Here is a 27979-nt window from a genome sequence, read left to right as displayed (position 1 = left end):
GAGAAACTTTATCGGCTATAAAGTGCTTCAAGGTATTTGGTGATCCTGCAAGTATATAGATGCAGTTCCTTTTTTTCATTTTTAGAGATCAGGACTTCCCAAATTTAGAGTTTGGGGCCCACAGTGGGATCATAAACATGAAAGTTTGGGGACAGTGAGCTCGGGTAATAATGGCCCACACTACCACCAATACCACCGCCTCCAACACCCCAGTAAAGAACAATCTTACTCAGTTTGTGTAATTTTCAATCTTCAAAATGGTATCATAATGAGGAGAGCGTTGGAAAGCGTTGCTCAAGATTTTTAGGACCACTTTCTACCTTGGAAAAACCTTTTTGTTCTCGGTGAACCTGATCTATCTCTCAAGTTTAGGTCAAGCTTGGAATGAATGTTAATGAAATATTAAACATCAAGTTTGCTTGATTTCTGGAGAATGGTCCTGAGCCATTTCTTTTCCTCTCTTCTTGGTAACCACGATTTTATTGAATGCCACATTCTCACACTATCCCTTAACTCTTTCATACCTAAAATTCTATTGACTTCTGCTTGGAATATACTCAACATATGAACATTCACAACTCTTGGGGTTAGAGAATTTCAAACATTCACAACGCTTTAGAAGAAATGAGAGGCTCATTTCTATGTGGCACCTTAATCTAAAACTGACCTCATGTTCCCGATTCCCCAGAAATGGAAACTCAGCGTTCATCCAGTCAAGCATCATTAGGAATTTTCTCAATTGTTTATCATTTATTCATACTGTTTTTAACCTATCCTTCAGCCATGCTATTTTCCCCAAACACATGAATTCTAACCTTGTGCGATCATCTTTTATGTGGTTAGATTTATTGAATGTCTTTGACAAATTTAAAGATACATTAGCTGGTTCCCCTTTATCCAACCCATTTCATTGCATCTCAAAAGCTTTCATACATTTGTTGGCATAATGTCCCTTTTATTAAACAATGTTGTCTCTCTCTATCCAACCATTTTATGATTTTCTACGTAGTCTACTAAAATAAGTTTCAGCATTTTTGAGTACTGATGTCAGCCTAATCAGCTTATGGTTCTGATTTTTCTCTTCCTCTACTGGAATAGTGGTGTTTTCTCACTTCTGGGTTTGTCCTAGAATCTCGTGTATTCACAGCAAATGCAACCACCAACTCTGTAGTCACCTGTTAAAATGCCATTAAGTTCAAGATCCCATTTAGTTATAATACAGCACCTTCACTACTGTTGATTCTCAAATTCCCAACTTTATTACTCACTTAACCTCCACTGTTTCTAATTTCTGTAAAAACAGATACAAAATTAACTTAATCTTAGCCATTTCTTCATTCCCCAATATAATTTCTCCTGTGTCAGCCTCAGATGTACGAATTTGTTTCTGCTTTTTTCTGCACTCTATTTCTTTTTATGTTCTTTAATTCTTTCTACAATTTCAACCTTAGGCAACTGTCTGTGTGGACTTTGCACATTCTCTGCATGGGTTTCCTTCTACAGTCAAAAGATGTTCAGGTTGTATGGACTGGCCATGTTAAATTGCCTGTAGTGTCCAGGGATGCACAGGCTAGGTGGATTAGCCATGGGGAATGCAGAGTTACAGGAATAGGGTTGGGGTGGGGCGGGTCTAGGTGGAATACACTTTGGGGGGTCTGTATGGACTCGGGCCAAATGGCCTGTTTCCAGACTCTAATGACTCTATCATTCTGACACTCATTTATTTTCACCTCTGCATCACACACTCTGGCTATTTCTAAAACTCCCCAATCCTCGGGCTTACTATCATTCTTGGAAATAGCAATTCTCTTTTCATCTAATATCCACTGCATCACACAGCAGTTTTGTTGACAGTAACCTCACTGAGGATAACACATTATTTCTTTTGAGGTTCTGGACATTCCTGCCTGAGATGTTTTGTTGGCTACCCTGTCAATTCCTTATGCAATTCAATTGCCCTTTGATCTGCATGCAAGGTTAGGACACAAGCCCACTCTGTACAACTTGCCCTCAAATTAAAACCATTTAGCTTAGGAATAGCTGGATTTCCAACCTTCAAGACCAATATATCCCTACTGAAGCAATCCCTTCCAGAACTCAGTGCATTATATCAAAATGGGACCTGACCAAAGCTTTCATAATCATTTACTCCACTGTGTATCGCAGATCCCTCCAGCTGGAACGGTGAACAGAGAAAGAGTGAGATCAACAGAATGTATCTGCAAGGTTGAAGTTTTCAGTTAGGGTGCAGTGTCTCGTCTTGGAGTCCTGAATGCCTGCAGGAAGATTATATGTGGGATAGTGACTGTTGGTAGAACTTAAAGGCAAATGTGATGTTTTCTCTATTGAAATAAGTTGACATATTAAAAATGTTTAATTAACCAAAATCATAATTTTTAATGGAAAACCACATGTTCCAGGGATGCCTGTCCAGTGCAATCCTTTCCACCAGCACTAGGCACCCACCCCGCCCCCACCATACACACTGCCATTTTCACCCTTAGTTTAGTATTGCTTCAAGCTTTCAGATTCTCCCACCAGGTTTCAGGAGATGAATCTTCAAAAAATGTAGCTCTGATTCAGAATCTAGCATGGTCAAGTGCCAATTGTTAGTTGCAATTTTGTATGGCTTCTTAAACTCTGATATTAGTATGAAGAGATGCCTATCCCACAGAGGAGGGAATCCCTTTGGATTCCCAATGAATTGCTGCACAAGGGCTGATGAGTGGCACTTAGCAAAATAGAAATTGAACAATAAATAACATTTTTATAACTATTAAAAATAAGACTCGTAGAAAACATCCAGGGATAAGTTTTTCTTGCTTTTGACTCTTTCAATTTAGTCCAATATTTCTCGCTGAATGTTCCATGGTTCTGTGTTCCATGTTTTTTATCCAAAGGTGTATGATCTTTCTAGAAGAAAATAAGTGTGGTTATTGTTTATATCAACACCACTGACAATGTACCACTACAGGACTTGAATAGTTTCTTTGTATGCTTCAGATGCATTGTATGTAACAATCTGTATTCAGCTGGTATGTGTTGACTCCAGATATTTCAACACAAATTATAAAAATAGAATAGAAATTCTCAGGTTGCAAGCCAGAGGAGGTGTTGGCTGTGTTATATTATTGCTCAACTATACATCCACAGACCTAGGTAATGTTGTGGGTCCTGGGTTCAATGTGCTTCTGGCTCACAAATGCCATATAGGGAAGGAAATCTTCCATCCTTATCTGGCCTAATGTTACTCCAGATCCACAGCAATGTGTTGAATGAATTTTTTTTAAAAAGTCACCCATTAGGTTGATGCCTTAAAATTTGCCTAGTGCATTGTTTTGAAACAAATCTCCTTTCTCAGCAAGTTATAGATGACAGTCAAAGAATCCTGCAGTGATTTGTATCATTTTAGTGAAACTATTTAGGCATGTACACATCAGACACAAACATCCCCATAAGACAACAATAAGACTAATTGTAATGGAACAGGCCAGGGTCTGGCCTGCAAGTGAAATAATCACGCACACGCGCATGCACACGAGAATTGCTATAAATCCTATCCCAGATGGTCGATTCCTTAGTGAAGGTGGAGATTGATTTACCAATCTCACACCAGGTTTATAGCTAGTGTTTCCTTTTTAAAAAAACAAAATAAAAAATTGTTTTGCTACTATGGTTCTCATCCAAAAATGAAATTAAATCATGTGACACGAGACAAAATGCATTTTGGATATTGTAATTTGAGATCTGTAGGTGCACTAGTATAACATCATTTAAGGTTCTGCCATACTAGATTCATTTTACATAGATTAATAGAAGCATTTATCACTGCAAGTGAATATAGCTATCCCAAATACATCTGTGTTTGCTAATCAACATAATGAACTATTGTCCCCTTCCCTGTGACACCACAATAAACTTTCCAGTCTGGGTATGGCATCTGCAGAATGGTCTGTTCTGAGTTAGCTAATTTCACCCAGGTTGGCAACAAGAGCTCTCTGATCAATCTTGATAACCACTAACCCTAAGACTGGGGAAGAGGAGGAAATTTGATAAGACTATAGAAATTTATGTGACAATATGGAGATTGGTATAGTGGTTCCTGATAACTGTGGTGGTCCTGGCTGTGGAATCACTGGGAGAATATCTCTTTCTGTGACATTCCTGTGTCTTATGCTGTTTGAACGCATATTAATTGGAGTACTGTGAGTATAAGTAGATTTACTGTAGTTGGCTTGCTTGTAGTTCTTTGTGTGGTGTTTTGTTATTTTGGAGGGTTGTACTTTTATGCTGTGGCACTCGATTATTTTGGAAGCTGCAACACCATTGATGGCCAGGTTCTGGTGGCCTTGCATCAAAGAGTATTGCCAGCACCAATGATGCATGGTGCTCAGGAAGGGAATCCTTGTAAATCCAACAGGAGCAGAATTTCCAACTTTTGGGATTTTGCTGACCTGTAACATGGCCATATTACAAGCATTTGCCCTAATGCCCACACTGTCTTTGTTATTGTGCTTCGACACTACACTCGCAGTTTGCAGATCTCGGTTGCCATTTTGTAAGTCCAAACAAAATGTTTTTTCTGTTTTGAAACCTGAGACATATGTTTCATCACCATTGGCCGTTTTTACAGGTGGCAGCACAGAAAAATGCTTTGTTGCTGGTGTCTGTTGGTCAGGACCTGCGTTGATAATTTCACACTCTATTTCCTGAGATGAGTTAACTTCAGGCTCGCTCTTGTTGTCTTGGACATGAAGTTCTTGAGTGCCTTTAGTTTGTGTCTCTGAAACTGTGGAGCTGTACAGCTGTAACTTAGTTTGTGAGACAGGACGTGCTCTCTCTGTAGAGGACTTGGTATTCCTCTCTGTGAACTTGCACACCATTGTACTGCTGGGTGATTTGGATAAAAGGCTAGACTGATCAATATTTTGGAAGGCTTTCTTTTCTGAGATGGGCACCATTTCTGCACAGAACACACAGTGGTTCCCCTTCCTACCATCCTTTCGTGATTTCTTTGACTTCTTAAGAAGGGTGTAGGAGTTATCCCTTCTCCAGCCATGCATCTATAAGATAAGGAAACCTTTTTAAAATTACACTAACTAAAGCGATAAACGACTGGCCTACAGAAAAAGAATATTATATTCTGAATATTTGATTTTCATAAACAAGTATGACTAGTTGTGCAACTATAATGAAACTGATGTCAAATTTATCAACTTCCTTCTGAAACTAAACAAGAACAAAAATAACGTTGCTGGAAAAGCTCAGCAAGTCTGGCAGCATCTGTGGAGGAGAAAACAGAGTTGATGTTTCAGGTCCAGTGACCCTTCCTCAGAACTGATGGTGGCTGGGAAAATGTCATTTATATGCAGAAAATAGGGAAGTGGGTGGGGTACAGACTAAACGATAGGATAGAGCCTTAAAAGAAAGAGAGACAGTTGTACCAACAAAGGAATTGCTAACGATCAGGCTGGAAGGGTGAACAGTTGTTAATGGACACTGTTAGTGACTAACAGGGGGTGCATAGTGGCAGGTTATGTGATAACAAGGCTTGGTGTGTGGGGTGGGGGCTGGGACAGGGGAGAGTTTAGGCCCTAAAATTATTGAACTCCTCCAGCTTGCACCGGGCTTCATTGGAACACTGTAGCAAGTCAGAGACAGATGTTGGCCAGGGAGCAAGGTGGCGCATTTAAGTGGCAGGCAACAGGTAGTTCAAGGTCACTTCTGCGAGCTGATCGTAGGTGTTCTGCGAAGCAGTCGCCAAGTCTACGCTTCATTTTCCCAATGTAGAGTAGACCACATTGTGAGCAGTGAATGCAGTAGACTGGATTCTTGAAAATGCACGTGAAGTGTTGCTTGGAAGGTATGTTTGGGCCCTTGGATACTGGGGAGGGAGGAGGTAAATGGGCAGGTGTTGCACCTTCCCCAGTTACAGGGGAAGGTGTTGTAGGGCTGTGGGAAGGTGTTGGGGGTGAAGGAAGTATGAAACAGAGTGACCCGGAGGGAACGGTCACTGCGGAAGACTGATAAGGGAGGGGAGGGGAATGTGTCTGGAACCAAATTCTGATTAAACCATGGAACTCAATTCTTTCCATGTTAACGTAACCAAGAGTTTAATGCCTTTGTCAATTATATAGTGTCATACGGTATGGAAACAGATCCTTCTAACCAGTCCATGCCAAACCAGTAATCCCAAACTGAAGAGGTTACACCTGCCTGCTCCTAGCCTGTATCCCTACAAGCCTTTCCTACTTGTACTTATCCATGTGGACAATGCTACTTCATTAACACAGAATAATGTCACATACCAGGGCAAAGATAACCTTAGCCTGTGCCAACTGGAGTTTATAAATGTGAAAATGCATTGAGTGGGAGGAAAATAAGCTGATATTTTCAGCTTTGTTCCTTGGTCACAAAATTTGAGCTTTACTGATAACGTTATATCATACAACATAAACATGACTAACTTAGCCTACTGCACTTGTGCACAACCTATGGAAGAATTATGTAATTGGTACTACTCCAATGTAATCATACATTATATAATTGTACTCCTACGTAATTGGTTCTTTCCACATCACCGTCCCTTTTTTAAATTCCGTTATGGGACCTGAGCGTCACTGGCTGGACGCTGTTTATTGCCCATCTCTCTAGCTGTCCTTAAACAAATGATGGCTTGCTAGGCCATTTCAGAGGGTAGCTGAGAGGTGACCACATTACCTGGGTCTAGAGTTGCATATAGGCCAGACAAGGCAAGGGTGAAGGATATTAGCGAGGCAGATTCTGACAATCTGCCATGGTTTCTTCATCATCAATAGGCTCTTAATTTGAGATTTACAATTCTGGTCATCCTGCTATGGGAAAGATGTTGAACTAGAAAGGGTACAGAAAAATTTACAAAAATATTGTTGGGTCTGGAGAGTTTACGTTACAAGGACAGGCTGGGGCTATTTTCCCTGTCAGAGGTTCAGGCGTGACCTTAGAGGGCATAGATAAGGTGAATAGCTAAAGGTCTTTTCCTAGGGTAGAGGAGTCCAAAAGTTGACTGCACAGGTTTAAGTTTATTGGAAAGATTTAAAAGGGACCAAAGAGGCAACATTTTGACACAGAGGTTGGTAGGTGTGTGAAATGAACAGTCAGAGGAAGTGGTAGAGGCAGAAACAATTAGAACATCCAAAAGACCTTTGGGCAGGTACATGGATAGGAATGGTTTAGAGGATATGGACCAAACACAGGCAAATGGGACCAGTTCATTTTGGGATACCTGGTCTGTATGGATGAGTTGGATTGGTTTGTTTCTGTGTTGTAAGACCATATGACTTGGGCTTCCAGAACATTAGCTGAGTTTCTGGATTAATAATCTAGCGATAATACCACTAGACCATTACCTCCCCTTCAGATAGCTAATTTTAGATCATAACTTATGTGGAAAAAAAACTCATCTCCTGTCTTGGTTCTGTTGCTGATTACCTTAAATGCAGCAGAATGAAAATGCAAGTTTAATGGCTCAGGTGGATAAAGCTTCAATAAAAAAATCCATTCAAAGACAGCCCTAAGACATTAAAACATTTACTCTTACTCAATCAGCCATTTATAGCAATCTGTAAAAGTAGGCACTCTTTTTTAAAATTAGTCCTAATTTATCATGTAGTTTAGATGTACAAGTTCTTAGCCAATAATTGTAGTGAAATGAACAGCCTTGTGTAATAATTACTGAAAAATAATGTATTCTTTTATTATATAAACATTCTACACAAACTTTGCCACTGCAGCAAAATATGTACTTGCATTCAGAATTATGTGAATTTTGAAGAGAGACTGCATCTGTTAGGTCTATATTCACTGAAGTTTAGAAAAAAAAATGAGGGGGACGCTATCTCCTTTCAGCCTATAAAATTTATAAGATGATGAAACAGGGTAAATGCAGGATGTTCCTGAAGACTGGGGAGTGCAGAACTGGGGGTTACAATCCAAGGATACAGGGTAGGCTATTTAGGATTGAAATGAGGAAAAATGCCTTCACCCAGAGTGGTAAGCCTTTGGAATTCCCAGCCATAAAAATCAGTTGAAGCCAAAATACTATTTCCTTCTTGAAAAGAGTGTTTACGGCGATAGGAATTGAAGGGTTTGAAGAAAAAAAATGTTCTGTAGGGGAGGGAATGGCATTGTGGTGCTATTACTGGACAATTCATCCAGAACTCAGCTAATGGTCTGAGGATTTGGATTCAAATTTCATAAAGAATCTGGAATTAAGGCTCCAATGATGACTATTGTCAATTGTTGGTAAAGTGAATCTGTTTGCTTATGTCCTTTTGGAAAGGAAATTGCCATCCTTACCCCCATTGCTTTTGGTCTAGAGTCACATGTAGGCCAGACCAGGTGAGGATGAAAGATTTTAGTGAGCAATGGTTTCACAGTCATCAATAGACTCTTAATTCTAGACTTAAAATTCTGGTCACCCTGCTTTAGGAAAGAGGTTGTTAAACTAGGAAGGGTGCAGAAAAAATTTACAAGGATGCTGCTGGGTCTGGGGTTTACAAGGACAGGCTAGGACTTTTTACCCTAGAGTGTCAGAGACTGAGCGGTAACCTTACAGAGGTTTATAAAATCATGAAGGCATAGATAAGGTGAATAGTCAAGGTCTTTTCCCTAGAGTAGGGGAGTCCAAAACTAGAGGGTATAGGTTAAAGAGGCCTACATGTAACACTCTCAACAATGTGGTTGACTCTTAATTGCCCTCTGGATAATTAGGGATGGGCAATAAATGCTGGCCTAGCCAGAGTTCCCTACATACCACGAGTGAACATTAAAAAAAAATGGTGAAGCAGACTTGAATGCCTGAATGGCCTACTCCTCCTTTTTTCCATTTTTAAGTAAAACTGAAATATTTGACATAAGGCTATGAATGCCAATCTTTCTTGCTTCCGTTATATCAATGGTAACAAACACTTATAATACCAGGGCACAGTAATTTATGGACCAAGTGCGGGTAAATGGGATAGTCCAGTTTGGTGGTGTTTGGTCAGCACAGACTGGTGGGCCCAAGGGTCTGTTTCTATACAGTAATGACTCAGACTATGACAAACCATTTTCTGCAATATTTGTTAAATGTTTAGAATGTTTATAATACAGAATGAATACGTAGTGAGAACGTCAGTGGGCTAGTAATTCAGAGGCCCAGGCTAATGTTCTAGGTACATGATTCCAAATCTCACCATCTATAAAACTACTACAAATTATCACTGGTATAAAATTCCAACTGGTTTATACACCCTTGCATGTGGTCCCAGATCCATTATAAAGTAACAGATTGTTAACTGCTTTTTGGTATGACCAACAAGATTAGTAAAAGGGCAAATAGGGATGAGCAACAAATGCTGGCCCATCCAACACCATCCACATTCCAGGAAAGAACACAATTAAAAATTATGTTCTTAAACCAAACTTCTACGAAACCTGCATCGTCAGCATGCATGTGGTAGACCTATCTACGACATTCTGTTGAGCAACGAAGGAATTCTATTTGCATATACATTTTAATATCACTAGAGCTATTTTAGTTTTATTAAGACTTGAGGATTCTAATGTTACCACTGCACTTATAAAGATCGCAGAGTTCCCAGAACCGATCCCTGTGGAATAGAACAGGGTATGAAAAAGCCTTGGTGAGTCGGATTAAAGAAAACCCCAAGGCGTTCTATACTTGAGGAACAAGAGGATGGCCAGTGTGAGGGTAGGGACAATCGGGGATAGTGGAGGGAACTTGTATGTGGAGTTGGAGGAGGTCCTTAGTGAATACTTTGCTTCAGTATTCACCAGTGAGAAGGACCTTGACGTTTTGTGAGGACAGCATGAAACAGGCTGATATGCTAGAACAGTTTAACAGTAGGACGGAGGATGTGCTAGAAATTTTGAAAAACACGAGGCTGGATAAGCCGCCTAGGCCAGACTGGATATACCCAAAGTTACTTTGGGAAGCGAGGGAAGAGATTTCCGCTCCCTTGGCGATGATCTTTGCATTCTCACTGTCCACTGGAGTAATATCAGATGATTGGAGAATGGCAGATGTTATTCCCTTGTTCATAAAAAGGGAATAGGGATAATCCTGGGAATTACAGACCAGTCAGTCTTCTGTCATGGGCAAAATATTGGAGAGGATTCTGAGAGTATTTATGATTATTTGGAAAAGCACAGTTTGATTAGAAATAACATGGCTTTGTGAGGGACAGGTCATGTCTCACTAGCCTTACTGAATTCTTTGAGGATATGAAAAAAACACATTGAAGGTAGAGCAGTGGATGTGGTGTATATGGATTATAGCAAGGCATTTAATGAGGTTCCCATGGTAGGCTCATTCAGAAAGTAAGGAGCCATGAGATTCAGGGAAATTGGGCTGTCTGGATACAGAACTGGTTGTCCAATAGAAGACAGAGGGTGGTAGTAGATGGAAAGTTTCAGCCTGGAGCTTGTTGACCAGTAGTGTTCTGCAGGGATCTGTTCTGGGACCTCTGCTCTTTGTGATCTTTACAAATGACTTGGATGAAGAAGTGGAAGGGTGGGTTAGTAAGTTTGCGGATGACACAAAGATTGGTGGATTTGTCGATAGTGTGGAGGGCTATTGTAGGTTGCAACAGGACATTGACAGTCTGCAGAGCTGGACAAAGAAGTGGCAGGTGGAATTCAACCTGGAAAAGTGTGAAGTGATTCATACTGGAAGGTCGAAACTGAATACATGGTTAATGGCAGGATTCTTGGCAGTGTGGAGGAACAGAAGGATCTTGGGGTCCGTGTCTGTAGATCCATCAAAATTGCTACCTAAGTTGATAGGGTTGTTATTAAGGTATATGGTGTGTTGGCACTTATTGGCAGAGAGATTGAGTTTAAGAACTATGAGCTTATGTTGCAGCTCTAAAACCCTGGTAGGACCACACTTTGAAATATTGTGATCAGTTCTGGTTGCCTCATCATGGGAAGGATGTGAAAGCTTTTGAGAGGGTACAGAAGACATTTACCAGGATGCTACCTGGAATGGAGGACAGGTCTTATGAGGAAAGGTTGAGGGAGCTAGGGCTTTTTTAATTGGAACAAAAAAGGATGAGAGGTGACTTGATAGAAGTGTACAAGATGATGACAGGTATAGTTAGCGAAAACAAAGTGTGGAGCTGGATGAACACAGCAGGCCAAGCAGCATCCTAGGAGCACAAAACCTGACGTTTCGGGCCTAGACCCTTCATCTGATGAAGGGTCTAGGCCTGAAACATCAGCTTTTGTGCTCCTAAGATGCTGCTTGGCCTGCTGTGTTCATCCAGCTCCACACTTTGTCTTGGATTCTCCAGCATCTGCAGTTCCCATTATTTCTGATCGTAATTAGAGTGGATAGCCAGATTATTTTTCCCAGGGCGGAAATGACTATTATAAGGGGGCATAGTTCTAGATGACTGGAGGAATGTATGGGAAGATGTCAGAAATAGGTTGTTTACACAGAGTGGCGGGTGTGTGGAATGCGCTGCTGGCAGTGGTAGTGGAGTCAGAGAGATTAGGGACATTTAAATGTCTCTTGGATAGGCACATGGAGGATAGTAAAATGTAGGGTATGCAAGGAATTTTGATCTTAGAGTAGGATATGGGTCGGCACAACATCGTGGGCCAAAGGGCCTGTACTGTTCTATGTTCACTTTCTGAAGCTGAAACATTGTCTTGTGATGTTGATGACATTGGACACTGTTTTAGAAAGCATGGGAGTCAAAATATTTTTGTAATATCATTTTTACATGAGTCAGTTCAAAGCTGATGATGAATTGCATTGTAGAATGGTACTGCTTCCACTGGACATTACAACAGAAACATTGCCTAAGACTGACAACTATGGAAACGTAATTAAGCTCCTTATGTCAGGGACGAAACACAGTTTAGGTGTTCTGTGCTTTGAACTAATCCCTGTTACTCCATCAAAAGCATTTTGTATATTCATAAGATGAAATAAATTTATTTGAAATCACAATGTTAATGATTTTGTTCTTATGTTGGATTATATACATAAAATGGTTCACAGAAATTTAAAAGTACATTTCTTTGGTGTTTACAGGGCAAGCGTAGATAAAGATATGTAGCTATGATTTCACTGACAAAACAGGTTCAAAGGGTGGAAAGGCCTGTGTTCCTGTGTTCCCGTGTTCTGCTTTGCCAGGAGTTGAATGATTTTGAGAAATTTGGGAAAAAGAGTTGCCGTAATAAGATTTATGTTCTTCCGGCTAACTTGCTGTGAGCAACACCAAGAGGGATCTGAGAGTAGTAATACTTAAAAATTCTACTTCTGTGTATGTTTGTGTACTGATATCTCACTATTATGAATGCAAAATGAACTTAAAATGTTGTTTTCTCCTAAACCATACCATGAAAAAGTAGCATATTTAATTTTCACAATTCCCTGATCATCTAATCGTTAAGTTGTGACTCCAACCTCCGTTTGTTTCAGCTATTGGACTCTGATTCCAAAACACTTAAGTCAATAGTTCCATCCCTTTGACAGTCATCACTTTTTTAATTTGTCCCAATTTGGTGTAGTTCCCATTTTGGATTTGGTTCATGTCCATAGAACACACTGAAGATTCAGAACCTGAATATTAATGCAAAAAGTAGACATGCTTTTGAAGCTTTTCATCAGGACAAATGCAAGAATACAAAATTTGCAAGGGAATAATTCTCATGACATGAGAAAAATATGCTGTCAATTGTTCCCTTGCAAATTTTGTACTCTTGCACTTGCCCTGATGAGTACAAGATGAAAAGCTTCAATATGTCTCTTTCTCTCAGTAACACATTAAACGTTGGTGCACCTTTACGATCAGATACATGGAAATTATAACACCATAATAAAGGCTGTTGTGCTTCACTTGGAACAATGCCTTGATTCGACACCATTGGAGTTTAGTATTTCAGACACACACTTCAGGAATGATGTGGCCTTGATGGAGCACAGCAAATCTTTATTGCAGTAATACAACAACAAAATAATCAGAACTTTGACAAATAGAGGATGTCAGAAAGTGAACTGAGTTTCAGGTAGAAAAACCTATTAATCAATATTACTATTTCAGTTTCTACTATTTTATCAAAAGTTAAACTAAGAGGTCACATTATGAGGACAGTTTGCATAAGTATGATCTGTATTCCCTAAAAGATTAATAAGTGATTTAATCAACGTGTTTGAAATGATTTTTTAAAAACATTTTAAACAACTCTGGGATAATCCAGGTTGAGGAAACATCACAAAATTAGAGCTGAACTGTTCAGGAGTAAAATCAGAAAGCATCTGATGTCCTTTAGGGAAGGAAATTGCCATCCATACCTGGTCTGGTCTACATGTGACTCCAGACCCACAGCCATGTGGTTGACTCTGAACTGCCCTCTGGGTAATAAATGCTGCCTAACCAGAGATACCCTCACCCCATTAATGAATAAAGAAATTTTATGCTTAAGGATAGTGAAAATCTGAACCTTTGTTATCTGTGGAAGGCTGTGGATTGTGTATCAAAATGAATTATCAAGAATGATATCGAATGTGTTTTGTTACTTATGGATAAAGGCATATAGAGAAAGGGTGAGTAAACAAAGATATGCAGATTAGACATGATCAGGCCTGAAGGAGATGGCTGCCACTTGATGGGTCTAGACAGCTGGGTCTTTCAATTTCAGAAAATGTTTCTGCAGGTCTGACCAAAGTATTTACAGTCTTTCAAGACTAGACTCTCCCTGTGTGTATGTAATTATACTATATTTAAAAAGTTTGGGGAGAATCCAGAGGCATATGTGTAAGTTAATACATTACCAATGTAATTTAGATGTCATGAGCTATGCATTTTGCAAAGGGTCATCAGTCTTTGGAACAATTTAGCAGGTCTATTGCAGGTATTTAAAAGGGACCTGGATGTCTTCTAGGCAATGACTGATATCACTGTGTAAGAAGGTAGGTAAGATGTGGTATCACTGGCAACTTCTTGGTTACCTGTCTACTAGAGCTTGTTCTGATTGCTAAATAGGAATTTCTCAATTTCTGTTAAATCATGAATTGAACACGGGCTTTGAATTTTTTTAATGCTTTTGTCTGGTGCTAACTTAGCTAATTGAGGAGCAGTAGCCTCTCATTCTCCAGTTAAAATACAAAGATGTGACAGATCAGCTTGTCTTTGTCTTTTTCTTTACCTTTTATATTTGGGTGCATACAGATTAGGCTCAGCTATATAGTGAAACCAAGATGATGTTGGAACACAAGCGGTTGGATAATGACTGCTTCGTGTGGATCATTCACCACTAAGAAGCTAGATACATCCAGCATGAAATCGGGCTCTTTTAATGTTGCCAGAGGTGCAGCTGATAACAGCCTTTCCCCTCAGGATATGGCAGCAACATAACTACACTGGTATTCTAGATTGACTGCAATGTGGTTGTCTCCTAACTACCCTCTGACTGTGGCTGACTGTCGACTTCAAAACCATTTTCCTGCACCCGTAGCCCTTTGTTTTTAATACATTGAAATCTATTGATCTCAGACTTGAAAATATGCAATGAATGAGCCTCCACAGCCCTTTGGAGTAGATTTCCAATAATTCACTTTGAGTGACTTTATTCCTTATTTTAGTCCTAAACGTCCTGCCCCTTATTTACCACAAGGATCTGTTCTGGGTCCTCTTCTATTTGTGATTTTTGTAAATGATTTGGATGAAGGTGTGGAAAGGTGGATTAGCAAGTTCATGGACAATACAAAGGTGGGTCACGTTGTGGACAGTGTGGAGGGCTGCTCTAGGTTACAAAGGGACATTGATAGAATGCAGAACTGGGCTGAGAAGTGGCAGATGGAGTTTCACCCTGAAAAGTGTGAGGTGATTCATTTTGGAAAGACAAATTTTAAAGCAGAATACAGGGTTAACGGAAAGATTCTTGGCAGCGTGGAGGAGCAGAGGGATCTTGGGGTTCATGTTTACGGTTCCCCGAGAGCTGCCACTCAGGTAGATAGAGTTGTTAAGGCGTATGGTGTGTTAGCTTTCATTAGCAGAGGGCTTGAGTTCAAGAGCCATGAAGTTATGCTCTAGCTATACAAAAGCCTGGTTCAGCCACATCTGGAGTATTGTGTCCAGTTCTGGTCACCTCATTACAGGAAAGAAGTGGAAGCGTTAGAAAAGGTGCAGAAGAGATTTACCAGGATGTTGCCTGGAATGGAGGGAAGGTCTTATGAGAAAAGGTTGAGAGAACTAGGGCTTTTCTCTTTAGAACGCCGAAGGATGACAGGTGACTTGCTAGAGGTGTAGATAGATTGGACAGCCAGAGACATTTTTCCAGGGTGGAGGTAGCTATTCCGAGGGGATATAGTTTTAAAGTGAAAGGAGATAAACATTGGGGAGACGTCAGAGGTAGGTTCTTTACTCAGAGTGGTCAGGGCATGGAATACATTGCCGGAGAGGGTAGTGAAGTCAGCCTCATTAGGAGCATTTGAGCATTTAAGCAGCTATCAGATAGGCATATGGATGATAGTATAAGGTAATGGTGGAGGTTAGATAGACCTTAGGTTTAGGGTAGAAGTTTGGCACAACATCGTGGGCTGAAGGGCCTGTACTGTTTTACGTCTATGTCGTATGTTATTTTGAGTTAGTAATACTGAGAATGGTGAGCTTGAAATGAATTTGATAAGTTATCTGGGACACCAGCTACCTAAATTCTGCAATTATCACATTTTTCTTAGTCAGAACAAAGTTTAACCACTGCCACCAATGTGGCCAATGATTCAACGTTAGCCTATCAGAGTTTATCAAAAGTTAATTAAAGGTCAAAAGTACTACAGTTTACATGACCAGCATTATGGTGCTCAATGCAACATGGTGATTTACAACAGGCCTGACGATCAGCTGGTCTTCTCCTGCCATCATGTATACTTGATTGCATAAAGCACTGAAAGTTAAAGGGTTCACAGACTTCCAGTGCCTGTGGAACAGCAGCCCAAGATCAGTTATGGTTTTCTACTTCCTATATTAAGTAATGAGAACTAACAATAGGTAATGTGGCCCCTTGAGGTTGTACGCTATTCAATATGATCATGGTTGAACTTCCACTTCTCACCCTCTCTCTTCACTACCCAAGAAATGATTGATCCTATCCTTGAACGTGCAGATTGACTGACTGAGTATCCACAATCTCCTCTGATAAAGGATCCCAAACATTCACAAGCTTTCCTCATCTCACTCCTGAATAATTGGTCCCTTATCTTGAGCCAGTGCTTGCTGTGCTAGAAGTTCCAATCGGGTGAAACCATCACTTAGCATCTATCGTATCAAAAAGATTAATTAGGGGCAGCATGGTGGCTCAGTGGTTAGCACTGCAGTCTCACAGCGCCAGGGACCTGGGTTCGATTCCAGCCTCAGGCGACTGTCTGTGTGGAGTTTGCACATTCTCCCCGTGTCTGCGTGGGTTTCCTCCGGTTTCCTCCCACAATCCAAAGATGTGCAAGTTAGGTGGATTGGCCATGTTAAATTGTTCATAGTGTTCAGGGGTGTGTGGGTTATAGGGGGATGGGTCTGGGTGGGATGCTTCAAGGGGCGGTGTGGACTTGTCAGGCCAAAGGGCCTGTTTCCATACTGTAGGGAATCTAATCATCATTAATACTTTTAAATGAAATTAGTCATCTTTTTCTGTTATGATTTCAGCTGATGTTATTACTGGAAAGTCAGATCCAACACTGAAATCTGGACTTGACAGACATTACGTTGTTTGGTTTTAATGAGGTGGTCTTTCACTGAAACAGAAGTACACAATGTTGCAGGTTTGGTTTTAACAACAGAACAGAAATTTATAATGCAAAAATAAAAAAACAAAATTGAGTAAACCAAACTATTTACACACAACACAAATTTAAAGATTTCAAAACACACTCTGGAATACAATCCAGTTAATCCCAAAGATCTCCTTTATTGTACTTGCTCTGGAGTTCCGAAGAATCTTGGGACTCAAAACGTTAACTCTGTTTCTAATGCTGCTAGACCTGCTGTGTTTCTCCAGCCCTATGTTTTTATTTCAGGAAGAATTTCCTTCTCTTTCAAATATAAAAGGTGGCTTTAATTCCCTGCCTTTAAAAGCTAATAGCCTTTTCCTGGAGCCTTCACAAACCGAATTTAGACTTTCACAGCTTCAAAATACCCCTTAGGGTTTTGAGCAAAACCCTCTGGTCTATGACATTCAAACGTGACTCCTTATAATGAGTAAAATGTTTAACAGTTCGGAAACTACCTCCCTTTCTCAGAGTGTGTGCTATGGATATTTCCCTTATGTCTAAAGAAAATTTCAGAATCTTTGACCTGAAGGTCGAAAGTCTACAAAAGTAGAAGGGGAGGCAATGGCCTAGTGCTATTATTGCTGGACTGTTAATCTAGAGACCAAATAAGGTTTTGGGGACCAGGGTTTGAATCCTGCCATGGCAGATGGTGGAATTTGATTTGAGTAAATACCTGGAATTAAGAATCTAAAGATGACCATGAATCCATTGCCAATTGTTGGAAAGGCCCGAAATGTCAGCCTCCCTGGTCCTCTGATGCTGCTTGGCCTGCTGTGTTCATCCACCTCTACACCTTGTTATCTCAGATTCTCCAGCATCTGCAGTTCGTGCTATCTCTGGTTCACTAGAGTCCTTTAGGGAAGGAAACTGCCATCCTTACCTGGTCTGGTCTACATGTGACTCCAGATCCATAGCAATGTGGTTGACTCTGAACTGCCCTCTGGCAATTAGGGATGGGCAATAAATGCTGCCTAGCCAGCAACGCCCTCAACCCGAGAATGAATGAAGAAAAAAAATTAATATACTACACTGTTTATTTTATTCACTAATAAACTCTCCTAATCTAAACAAATTCCCAATAGCCTTCTCGGACAATCTCCCTCAGATTTTTGTTTTGAAAAGAAATTGATCATTCAACCCTTCTGGGGACATAGAAAATTCACATGCCATCTGTTCAAAATTCAGAAATACAAAATAAGTGATACAAGTACATATATAAATCTACGCTAATTTATGATACCAACCTTGCATCATACTTCTAAACTCTGAAGTACACAGGCCCAATTTGCTCAGTCTCCTATTCATGCAAAATGTCCCATAAAAATTAAGAATGGTATATCAAAGGAAGTCAGGACTAATGTTAACACTTTCTCAATTAAAATATAATCTACACAGTCAAACTAAACAGAAAATGCTGAAACAAAAGGTTCAACCGCTTACCGCATCATCCCATCCATTACTAACAATGATTTGATCCATTTGCTTTTGGTTGTCATCATAAGTCTCCTCACTGAGTCTGATGAGAACATCTATGAGTTTCCTTTCAGACTCCCAGGAATGTATAAAATGGGTAGGACTTCTTGCCATTTTATTGTCTCTATGGGGAGCAGCGGGAAATGGTATCTTTTCGCACTCAATCATGTCTTCATCCTGAGACTCCATTTTCTACGTAAGGTTTTTGTTAGATTGTTTACCTGTCAAGTGAAGTGAAGCATGCAGTTAATCCGTACTGTTTCAAGTTAAAGCAAAATCATTAAATATTAAATAAAACTTTATACTTACTATTTAATGATATTACTTCACATACGATTGATATTGTTTTCTCCATGTAAAACAGGGTGCCTTCTCAAAATGGCAAACCTTCTTGTGTACCATTGTATTGAATGCTATGATGTAAACCACAAAGTAGTCCCACACCCATCAAAGAGGCAAATGGTTTCAAAACCAAATAGATACAAATATACTCTTTATAAGTTCTGCCAGGCTAAATAATACATTATACATGACGTAGTATATTATGCTGTCTAGATATAACAATATATCATTTCACTTAGCATTGATATTGCCACAGGATATCTGCTGATCCATTTGTATAACAATTACTGGATGAAGAAAGAAGCGACATTATTCACTTTGGTAGGAGGAATGTATGCAGAATATTTCTTAAATGTCAAGATCCCATAGCACAGCTTAGAGGATTACAGGCTTGCTCGGAAGGAGCTCAAAAGTGGACTGAGGAGGGCCAGGAGGGGGCATGAAAAAGACTTGGCAGGAAGGATTAGAGAGAACGCGAAGGCATTTTACTCCTATGTGAGGAATAAGAGAATGATCAGGGAGAAGGTAGGGCCGATCAGGGATAGCGTAGGGAACTTGTGCGTGGAGTCTGTGCAGATGGGGGAAGGCCTAAATGAGTTTTTTGCTTCGTTTTCACTGAGGAAAGGGACCTTGTTGTGAACGAGAACTTTGAGGAGCAGGGAAACAGGCTTGAACAGATCAAGATTGAGGAAGTTGATGTGCTGGAAATTTTGGCAAACATTAAGATTGATAAGTCCCCAGGGCCAGACCAGATTTATCCTAGGTTGCTCCGGGAAGCGAGAAAGGAGATGCTAAGCCGCTGGCGAAGATCTTTGCTTCCTCACTCTCCACGGGTGTTTTACCAGAAGATTGGAGGGAGGCAAATATTGTTCCTCTTTTCAAGAAAGGGAATAGGGAAATCCCTGGAAATTACAGACCAGTCAGTTTTACGTCTGTGGTCATCAAGGTTTTGGAAAGAACTCTGAGGGATAGGATTTATGACTATTTGGAAAAGCATAGCGTGATTAAAGGGAGTCAGCATGGCTTTGAGGGGGGCAGGTCATGCCTTACAAATCTTATTGAGTTCTTTGAGGAGGTCACGAGACAGATTGACGAGGGTTGAGCAGTGGATGTGGTATACATGGACTTCAGCAAGGCATTTGATAAGATTCCCCACGGCAGGCTCATTCATAAAGTCAGGAGGTATGGGATACAGGATGATTTGGCTGTCTGGATTCAGAATTGGTTGGCTGACAGGAGGCAGAGAGTGGTTGTAGATGGTTAGTATTCTGCCTGGAGGTCAGTGCTGAGTGGTGTCCCGCAGGGCTCTGTTCTTGGGCCTCCTCTCTTTGTAGTTTTTATAAATGATTTGGATGAGGAGGTTGAGGGGTGGGTTAGTATGTTTGCTGATGACACAAAGGTTGGAGGTGCCATTGATAGTATCGAGAGCTATTGCAGGCTTCAGCGAGACATCGACAGAATGCAAAGCTGGGCTGAGAAATGGCAGATGGAGTTCAACCTGGATAAATGCGAAGTGATGCATTTTGGAAGGTCGAACTTAAATGCTGAATATAGGATTAAAGGCAGGATTCTCAGCTGTGTGGAGGAACAGCGGGATCTTGGTGTTCAAGTGCATAGCTCCCTCAGTTGCCACCCAAGTGGATAAGGTTGTTAAGAAAACATATGGTGTTTTGGCTTTCATTAACAGGGGGATCGAGTTTAAGAGCCGCAAGGTTATGGTGCAGCTCTACAAAACCCTGGTGAGACCACATTTGAAATACTGTGTCCAGTTCTGGTTGCCCTATTATAGGAAAGATGTGGAGGCTTTGGAGAGGGTGCAAAGGAGGTTTACCAGGATGCTGCCTGGACTGGAGGGCTTGTCTTACGAGGAGAGGCTGACTGAACTCAGACTTTTCTGTCTGGAGAGAAGGAGGAAGAGAGGTGACCTGATCGAGGTGTACAAGGTAATGAGAGGCATGGATAGAGTCGATGGCCAGAGACTTTTCCCCAGGGCAGGATTGACTGCCACGAGGGGTCATAGTTTTAAGGTGTTAGGAGGAAGGTATAGAGGAGACGTCAGAGGGAGGTTCTTCACCCAGAGAGTTGTGAGCGCATGGAATAGTTTTCCAGTGGTAGTCGTGGAAACAGGCATTAGTGACATTTGAGTGACTGCTGGACATGCACATGGACAGCAGTGAATTGAGGGGAATGTAGGTTAGGTTATTTTATTTTTGGATTAGGATTAATCCACGGCACAACATTGTGGGCCGAAGGGCCTGTACTGTGCTGTACTTTTCTATGTTCTATGTTGGAAAGTATAGACATAAACAGGAAACTAGGTGTCCTTGTTGATAAATCATTGAGGCTAAGATAGAGGTACAGCCAGTTCAGAAGTCTAATGGAATTTTAGCCTTTATTGCAACAGGATTTGAGTACAGGAGTAGTGAAGTCTTGCATCAACTACAAAGGAGCCTGGTTAATCCCTACTTGGGACGCTATGTATAGTTTTGGTCTCCTTTTCTTAGGAAAGATGTTGTTGCCATTCAGTGACAGCAACAAAGATTCATCAGATTTGTTCCCAAGATGGCAAGACTGTCCTACAAAGACACTCGAGTTTTGAAGAATGAGAGGTGATCTCATTGAAGTCTACAAAATACTTAAAAGGGTATATGCAGGTAAAGATGCTTCCCCTAATTGAGGAACCAAGAACTGGGACATAATTTAAAATTAAAGAGATACCACTTAGGTCTGAGATGGTAAATATTTTTACTCAGAGGGTTGTGCACTTCTGGAATACTCCCCACATAGGGCTGTGAGATTGATAAGGTTTCTGATTACCAGCGTTGTATAGGATTTTGAGGATGGGTTAAGTAAAAAGCATTGCAATGATGAAACAGCCTTTTGAGGATGGAGTGGGTAAAAGGCATTACAGTAATGGACCAGCCACGATCAACAGGCTGAATGGCCGACTCCTATTCCTATACTCCTAAAGATCAAGATCTATCTAATTCTCTCTACATATGAGCATATGGAGGAATGAGGGAGGAGAGTGAGAAAGAGGAAGAAAATAAGAGAACAATTATAAACGACTGTCTATTGTGAGCACTGACTTCCAAAAACCATGAGTTAAGTTGTTCAACCAATCAAATATTACATTAAAGTGGAGGTAAGTCCTTGAAGGTACCGTGGACAACATCAAAGACAACAGACAAACAGAGGATGGATGCCACACCATAGATAGAGATAACATCATCTGTGACACGGATTATGGCCATTTGGTGGCACAGTACCTGATCACAGAGATCAAATGACAAGTTTAAAGGAAGATGGATACTGATTTAGAAGAACTTTAGAGATGAGGAAGAAGCTTACAAGGGCAGTGTAATTTGAGCAGATCATCTCCCCATGATGTTCAATTGCATTACCATCACTAAATTGCCCTAAGTGACCAGAAACTGATCTGGACCAACTCTTTAACTACTGTGGCTATAAGAGCAGGTCTGAGACTAAAAATTCTGCAGCGAGTATCTCATCTGGCTCCTCAATGCTTGACCACCATTTACAAGGCACATATAAGGAATACAATGGAATAAATCCACTCGCATCAACAGATGAAGCTCCATCAGTGCTCAAGAAGCTTAACAACAACATCCAAGACAAAGTAGCCTACATGTTACGTACGCTATCTTTAACATTCATGCCTTTCACGACCAATGCACAGTGGCAGCAGTACACACCATCTACAAGACGCATGTAACTAACCTGATCTTTATGGACTTCAGTGAGGTATTCAACAAGGTTCCTCATATGGAATACAAAGAGAACTAGTCGTTTGGATACAGAACTAGCTCGAAGGTAGAAGAGAGAGTGCTGGTGGAGGGTTGGTTTTCAGACCAAAGGCCTGTGACCAGCGGTGTGCCGGAAGGATCGGTGTTGGGTGCACTTCATTTTGTCATTTACATAAATGATTTAGATAGGAGTATGGTCAGGAAGTTTGCAGATGACCCCAAAATTGGATGTGTAGTGGACAGCAAAGAAGGTTACCTCAAAGTACAACGAGACCTTGATCAGGTGAGCCAATGGGCCGAGGCATGGCAGATGGAGTTTAATTTAGATAAATGTGAAGTGCTGCATTTTGGAGTGCAGGTTCATAGTTCCTTGGAAGTGGAGTCCTAGGTGGACAGGATAGTGAAGATGGCATTTGGTACATTTGCCTTTATTGGTCCGTGTATTGAGTACATGAGTTGGGAGGTTATGTTGCAACAGTGGACATGTGTTGGGCCACTTTTGGAATACAGCGTGCATTTCTGGTCTCCCTATTACAGGAAGGATGTTATGAAACCTACAAAGGTTTACAAGAACGTTGCCAAGGTTGGAGGGTTTGAGATATGGGGAGATGCTGAATAGGCTGGGGTTATTTTTTCTGGTCCATTGGAGGGGTGACCTTTATAGAGAATTATAAAATCATGAGGGGCACGGGTAGAGTGAATAGCCAAGGTCTTTTCCTCAGGCTAGCGGACGTCAAAACAAGTCGGCTAGATTTAAGTTAAGAGGGAAAGATTTAAAAGGAACCTAAGGGGCAACTTTTTCATGCAGACAGTGGTGCATGTACGGAATCAGCTGCCACAGGAATTGGTGGAGGCTGGAACAATTACAATATTTAAAAGACATCTGGATGAGTATATGAAGGGAAGGATTTAGAGGTATTTGCACCAAATTCTGGAAAATGGGACTGGATTAATTTAGGATCTGGTAGGCATGGACGAGTTGACTGAAGAATCTGTTTCCATGCTGTACAGCTCTATGACTCTATAACCCAAGCTGTATGAATAACATCTCCCAAACGCGCAATCTCCACCACCAAGAAACACAAGGACAGCAGATGTATGGGGACACCACCACCTGGAAATTCTCCTCCCTGCCACATAGCATAGTGATTTGACTATCATTGCTATTGCTGGCCTTGGCAGCAATAATTGCCTGAAACAAATTTTAAGAAAAACACGGAACATGCTAGAAATCTGAGATAAAAGTCTTCGTGAAGAGTCCTGTCAGACTTGAAACATTTATTCTGTCTCTCTCAACAAATGCTGCGAGATCTAGTCAGTTTCTCCAGAACTTTGATTTTAGCTCTTGTATGCTAGCTAAGGGCATTAAGATCTCACCACTGTCTCCTTATTTTTGCCCACTGTGGCTGAAATATGTCACCTCTAACAACAGTGAAAGCTCTTGGAGGATTGGAGCTTCACAAGTGTTCATTGTGTACAACACTTGATATAAATTAAAGCAAGGCTTTAAAAGATCGATGTCAACATGGGGTGGTATCCATTTTGTGTTTGTATTAGATATTCAAAGTATGTGTGTGTACGAAGAATTTAACAAAGCACTGCAGATGCTGACGATCACAAAAAGATAAACTGCTGTAGAAACTCAGCAGGTGTGACAGCACCTTTGGAGAGAAAACTGTTAAGGTTTCAAGTCCAGTATGGCCCTTCATAGCAGCTAGGAAAAAGGGGTATTTATGGTGATGGCAGGTTTGTAGTGTGAGGAAGAGGTATAAGTGGATAGATGGAGACGGATCTCAGAGAGAAAAATGTGTAGAGAGACAAATAGATTTTTAATAGGAAGAGTCGACAACTAGTCTGATACACTGATGTCAGTAATATGGGTTAAATTCCCACATTGGCTGAGGTTACCATGAATGCCTCTGCTTACCTGGGGTCTAGTAACCCACTGGTTAAACCACCGCTTTTCATCCAGAGGCTTCTGTTCTGAGGGCATGAGATCACATCCCACACTCCAGTTGTTAATTGGGAACAAAAACAAAGTTGCTGGAAAAGCTCAGCAGGTCTGTCGGCATCTGTGAAGGAGGAAACAGAGTTAATGTTTCAGGTCCAGGGATCCTTCCTCAGAATCCAGTTGTTAATTGGTGGGATTTAAATTCAATGAACAAACTCTGAAATTGAAATCATTGTTGTAAGACAAGCTATCTGATTTATTTTAGGAACCCTTTAGAATTTCAGAAAAACAGAAATGTGTTTGATTTTAGGAAGGGTTTTAGCTCAAGAACGATTAGGGATGCGAAAGGAATGTCTGCCAGAAAGAATGAAGCAGCCATCTCTCTCTTTTGAGAGCAGCTTTGTAGCGTAGTAAGACTATGCCCACATAAGTTTTTACCTTTTTGCTGATGAGGGGAAGGACAGGTGATAAGACAGGGCTTATGACGAAGTGAAATTGTTAAACCTTACAGAACCTTGGTGGCCAAAAACAGAAATTTGCTGGAGAAACTCAGCAGGTCTGGCAGTGCCTGTGGACAGAAAATACAGGTAACAGTATGACCCTTCTTCAGAACTGTTGGGGTTGCAACCCTCATGCAAGGGCAGGGTAAGGAGATTGCGGCTCAGAGCGAAGGTGCACAAAGCTCTGATACTCCCTGGCCCACAGTGAGCCTCACTTGCCTGTTCAGTTCATGCGTTGTTCCACCCACATCATGCTTCAGTCAATGAACGGTCAGTGTTTCGGAAACAGAGTGTGGATAGTGGTGCCGAGGCTAGCAGCGAGCTCATTGCGTCGTATTGCCTCAGAGACAGAGGTTGGAGAGACCGTCAAGGAACTGGGTGGGGGTGGGGGAGGTATGAGAGCAGTTACCATGACAGCTACTGTGCTACCCGCCGCCGACGCGAGCCGGATGTGACGACCCGCGCGGCTGCGCACTCCTGTGTAAACGACCGGTGGCGCACGATTCGAGAAGGTTCGAGGTGGAGTAGGCCTCAGGCTCGAGAGGCCGCGGAGATCGAGGACGAGTGACAGCCGTCCCAGAGGAGAGGCGCCGGACGCGGTACGGCAGTTTCCCCCTCCCATCCAAAGAGAAAGAGATGTTCCGGCCGAATTTCCGAGCGTCCCGGGCGGGGTTCCGCAGCCCGCCGCCAGGCCCGGGCCCAGGCTCAGGCTCAGGCTCAGGCTCAGGCCCAGGCCCAGGCCCGTTCCCCGGGACGGGACAGTGCGGAGGAGGCAGCAGCATGTACTCCAGGGGTAGCTCGGCCACCCCGCCTTACGGAGGCTGGCAACCCCCCCGGGCTGTCTATAATAAATCTCCGCAGCAGCAAGGCCCGGGCTCGGGATCTTTCCAACAGCGTTACCAGAGCCCATCTCCCGGACAGCAGCAGCAACAGGGTTTCAGCGGCGGCGGAAGCAGCCCCCGGCACCGGGGCCGATACTCCTCTCCCCCCTACCTTCACCATCCGCAGCAGCACTCGCTGTCTCCGGGGCCTCAGACACACTCCCCTAGCCCGCATCACCGCAAATACCAGGCTTCGCCCAGGACGTCCACCCCATTCAGCGGCGGGGGCAGGTCCCCGGCGCCGGTAGAACAGTACTACAAACCTTCCATGCTGCAGGACCCTTGGGCTGACCTGGAGCCCGTCCTTGTCTCTGACATTCACCAGCAGTACAGCAACCTGCAGACCCCCAGCACTGGCAAGGGACGGAGATACTTCACTTAGCTGCAAAAAGACTCAACATTAGCCATCCTTTTCTCGTGTGTGTATGTGTATGTCTGTCTGTGTATCTACCAAAGGTAGAGTCACTTCCTCAACCGGCCAACATGGATCGAGAGCTATTCTGGTTCCCACTAGCATTGCATTCCACAGACAATTTTTTTTTTAAAAGACAGGATTTTGATTACAATTTTTTTGCAGAGTCAACTTTTTAAAAATAAGTCCTATTTTTTTACCCAGGCACCTTTTTTTTTTCCTTTTTTGGCAACACCAGTGTCTCGTTGGATGTTACGCGGAGAGTATTAACTACTTCAGAATTGGGAAGTGCCTGCTCAGAAGAACTGTTGAAATGTTCTTTAAAATCACCAGCTAGTGAACAATGACTAATTATTTTACAGGTGTCTGCCACTCCTATGCATTAATGAACAGGTTAGATAGCATGTGATCTGATTTTTACTAAACCATTGAATTGGTCATTTTTAAAAATTTTTGTCAAATTTTTTAATTGAAGATTGAAATGTCAATGTTTAATTTTGTATAATCCATGTTTCTAGCATATATGCGTGTGATAGGATAAACAAAAATGATTCAGGTCTGGTTCAATAATGTTATGGCAATTCTTCGGCTATGTGCAGCAAAGGTGCGAGGTGTGCTGCTGTTCCTTCAGTTTTCAGTATTTTTATTTCAACTTTTTTTCAAGAGAGTCAAAGAACAATTTGAGGAAATATGAAATCAATTTGCAAACATAAGTTGTGGGCATTGTGGGAGTATAATGGATTGTTCTGTGATTACTGTATATTGTTATATTTGGTAGCACATAAACCTACCAGTATATATAAGAGAATTTTATTGTAGAGTGGATCGAAAGACAGATTTCTCAGTGGCTGATAGCTCGAATTGTTTCTTACCTTGGTATTTATCATAAAAATAAAGTTTTCCTGATTTTTTTTTAAATCTTGGAATTATGGAAAAGCGCTGTTTGTTGTTTTCTTAAGCACTCCTTTGAGAGTGAAAATGTGTATACTTTTAATTCTGCTTGCAATCAGTCACGATTTTGTCAAATACCTTTCTAGATCTTGGAGAGAGAGATGTGCTAACTTGTATTGTGCTTCCATTCAGTTGGTGCTGAAAGCTGTATTTTTCTGGCCATACTTGTGTAAAGCTAAGACATTGAGTTTTGCCAGATTGGGTTCTACAGCTAAGATCAGTGGTTCTGGGTTGCGTAAACGCATTTCCTGACCGGGTTGGATGGTGACAGTGGCAACATAAACATGATTGACCTCCAGGAACAGAGGATTTGTGCAAGTAGCCCCTGCACTGGGTGTGTAGTTAATGATAGAATAAAACTTCACATTGTGACCTTTTGTGGCTTGTTATAACATTAGGTAGGACATAGACTGACAGAATATATACATTTTCTTTGCCTTTACATGGCTTACATGTAGTACACTGAAGAACACTTCTGCCCTGAATTGGAGGGATAATGAAGTACATATGTAGAAATAAAAGCTTATTTTGATTATGCAGGCAGTCTTGCCAGTGCCAGAATATATCAGCACAGTAATGTTTGTGATCTCTTGGGATGTACACTGTTACAATGTGGTTCAAATTTCAGTCTTACGGTGCAATTACATTAATACGTCCAATACTTATGGTAATATTCCTATCCTGGTCAAACAGTATGACCTGTGACTTGCAGGAATTCTGATAATTTGCAAATTATCAATGTGATAGCTGCATGTTTCTTGTCTTATTGTTCTCCTGTCGCATTCAAATATGTTTATATTTTTAGGCCTCCCCTAATCTTGAATATCTACAGCATTTAGTGGATGCTTGCATGGGTTGTAGTTTTTTAAAAATCGACTTATAT

General features: G+C 41.3%; 2 protein-coding genes across 6 annotated transcripts; one reads left to right on the top strand and one right to left on the bottom strand.

The window, feature by feature from the left end:
• Nucleotides 1–2372: 2372 nt before the first annotated feature.
• Nucleotides 2373–26511, bottom strand: si:ch73-103b9.2 (uncharacterized protein LOC100150067 homolog). 5 transcript variants are annotated; one of them, XM_048546788.2, is made up of 5 exons: nt 25997–26511; nt 24329–24473; nt 18602–18705; nt 18260–18513; nt 2934–5063 (listed from the first exon to the last, which is right to left on the bottom strand). In XM_048546788.2, the coding sequence occupies exons 4-5, from the start codon at nt 18479–18481 to the stop codon at nt 4059–4061; spliced, it is 1227 nt and encodes a 408-aa protein (XP_048402745.1). In that variant the 5' UTR covers nt 18482–18513; nt 18602–18705; nt 24329–24473; nt 25997–26511; the 3' UTR covers nt 2934–4058. The 5 variants fall into 5 exon arrangements, 4 of the variants coding, with proteins under 4 accessions (XP_048402745.1, XP_048402744.1, XP_048402746.1 ...); XM_048546787.2 differs by lacking the exon at nt 18602–18705 and having other exon boundaries at nt 25997–26506; XM_048546789.2 differs by lacking the exons at nt 18602–18705; nt 24329–24473.
• On the top strand, nt 25288–27063 carry mplkip (M-phase specific PLK1 interacting protein). The gene has a single exon (XM_048546790.2). It carries the CDS (start codon nt 25489–25491, stop codon nt 26113–26115), a length of 627 nt encoding a protein of 208 aa, XP_048402747.2. The 5' UTR covers nt 25288–25488; the 3' UTR covers nt 26116–27063.
• Nucleotides 27064–27979: the final 916 nt, after the last annotated feature.

This window comes from Stegostoma tigrinum, chromosome 16 (assembly GCF_030684315.1).
Source record: "Stegostoma tigrinum isolate sSteTig4 chromosome 16, sSteTig4.hap1, whole genome shotgun sequence".
In the NCBI taxonomy this organism is placed as follows: Eukaryota; Metazoa; Chordata; class Chondrichthyes; order Orectolobiformes; family Stegostomatidae; genus Stegostoma; species Stegostoma tigrinum.
This window is presented reverse-complemented; position numbering and strand designations above follow the sequence as displayed.